The 2,447-nt window shown below is 43.5% G+C and overlaps 1 protein-coding gene across 1 annotated transcript in view; it reads left to right on the plus strand.

The window, feature by feature from the left end:
- Positions 1–880: 880 nt before the first annotated feature.
- Rpl38 (ribosomal protein L38) overlaps positions 881–2,447 on the plus strand; it is a 43,863-nt gene continuing 42,296 nt past the window's right edge. The window contains exon 1 of the mRNA XM_023714123.1: positions 881–887. Coding sequence (XP_023569891.1) covers positions 881–887 — 7 coding nt within the window. The remainder of the gene's footprint in view (positions 888–2,447) is intronic.

A 2,447-nucleotide genomic window follows, 5' to 3' on the forward strand; every position in this document is an offset into this window, starting at 1 on the left:
AAATAAATAAAAATCTGGCAAAGGAAACCAGCACAATAAATAAAGATAACTACCAAAAATAAGAGGCTATAGATGGGAGAAATAAGCTAAGTCTTCAAGTCCTCATCTTTTACAACAGAAGTCAATATAAATCCAAAGTTAGCAAATTAAGAAATAGAGGTGTAGCAATACTATGGACCTCCTGGTTCAATACAGAAAACAAAACTTCCTTCTGTCCTTACTTCTGAAATATAGAACTACACCTATGGATTCATGGTGAGTTCGTGTGTGTGTGTGTGTGTGTGTGTGTGTGTGTGTGTGTCTGTGTGTGTGTGTGTCTGTGTGTGTGTGGGTGGGTGGGTGTGTCTGTGTGTTGTGTGTGTGTGGGTGGGTGGGTGGGTGTTACAGAAGGGTCTACAGGGTGTTCAGGGTCTCACTACTAGGTTGGACTCGTAGTGATCCACCTGTTTACAGCCTCCCAAGAGCTGGGATTACAGACATGCACCACCAAGCCCAGTCTCAACTGCCATCTCAGCATGCCCCAGGGGCGAGGCCAGCATGGCAAACCCAGGAATCAAACCCCCAGCCCCTGCACTTGCTTGCAAGTGCTTTAATCCGCTGAGCTATTTGGCCAGCCCATGGTGAGTTCTTTAAGAGGTTGACTGAAAATAAAACAAATCCAGGCTAGTTTACAGGTGATTCTGCATGATTTGTGAGTACTCCCTGAAGGTGTACTGCTATATCACCACTCCAATCTTGAGTGTCTCTAAAAGTCGGAGGTAAGGAAAGCAACCATGGGCAGAAGTCCAAGCAGCGTCTTTGGTTGTCTGCTCAACTGAACTGAGAGATGACCAGAAGTGGGAATCTACGCTAGCTCCTGGGTTGTGAATTAATGGCCGAAATGGACAGTAAGGAACTTTGAAAGAAAAAGATTGGAAGATGGAGACAGCAGGAGCCTGGGGAAGAGGCATTTGGACAGACTCGCGAAGTGGGCACAGGGTGCTGATGTGAGTGAGCCACCTGAAATCTCAACTGTGGTCACTATAGAAGAGGTTTTCCGCAATCACATGGGCAAGGTAATACATTTTGCGGGTGTGCGTTTGCATCCTCCCACAGCCAGAATTTGCTCTGTAGCACGCACGACATACCAAATCACTATGGTGGCAAGCAGGAAGTCTATGTGTGATTTTGCCAATGGGACACTGACTTACAAAAGGACACTGGCTCTGTCCTCTCCTGAGAGCCCAAACTGACAATCAGAGAGACCAGTGCTGAGCCCTCAGTATAGCACCTTCCCCGGAGAACAACCAGACACTTGAGGGCCAGTTGAGCCAATGAAGATAACAGCATTTCCCCCCTCTTTTGTACAGCGTATCTATAGGATATGGAATTGCCTTCCCTGCCTACAAAGCTTTTTCCAGGAGTGCCATCCACGAAGCCACAAAGTCTTCTCTCCACCTTTGTGATATTCCGCACAACAATGCTTCTGATCAAGCAACTCATTTGATAGTAGTAAACCAACAGGGTCAGGCACAGGGCAATCAGTGATCTTTCCCACACCCATGACCCAGGAGCAGCTGCTGGTCTGATGGCACAGGAAAGGGTCGGTTGAAAACTCAGCTTTCATATGCAAAACACATTCCAAAAAATTGGTCTCTGCTTTACAATGTGCAGTACATGATGTGAATCAATGACCAACCGATGATGGTGTTTTCCTAGATGCAGAATAGAAAGTCAGTGAAATAATGAGTGGAAGTAAGAGTGATTCCTCTCATCATCATGTCTAACAACTCATACACAATTTTGTTTCCTATGACTTGAAGTTGTAGGAATGTAACTAGGTGGAAGCACAGATTTGGGAGCCAATGTTTCTATCAGGGACCAAATAATGGTTGCACTGAACTGGAAGTCCAGACTGACCCTGGACTTTTTTTTTTCCATAATTTTATTGATAAACAAACAGCAATGAGACAGTTTCAAATCAGATTGGTAGGACAGTTTCAATGATTAACACATTGCATACATTCCTCCCAGTGGTTAATTGCTGTACAAGATGCGGACATGATATCCTATCTACAAACACCATTAAAACAAATCACTCTATTCATTAAGAGAATGTAACTATATATCTATCCTAACCACTTTGAGTACACAGATACAAAATGGACATTCATCTTTATACCCTTTTTTTGTTAAGTTCTGTTATTTGAATATTATAGGTGTGTTAACTCAGCAAGGTAATCTAAAAGAGTTCAGTAGTCCATAATAGTATTGGGTCTTCTGCTTGACTGGCAATGTCAGAAATTGTTGACCTGAGTCCCCTACAGCTCAACCTAACACCATGGCTTTATTTCTTATATTCCATTTTTTATACTTTTCTGCTGGGTGGTTAAGAACAAGGTAAAGCAGGACCTATGCAACAAGAGTTGTAGCTTTTGGGTCTGATAAGGTCAGTGAAATCCCCTCAG

This window comes from Octodon degus, unplaced genomic scaffold (genome assembly GCF_000260255.1).
Source record: "Octodon degus isolate 3935 unplaced genomic scaffold, OctDeg1.0 scaffold00033, whole genome shotgun sequence".
In the NCBI taxonomy this organism is placed as follows: domain Eukaryota; kingdom Metazoa; phylum Chordata; class Mammalia; order Rodentia; family Octodontidae; genus Octodon; species Octodon degus.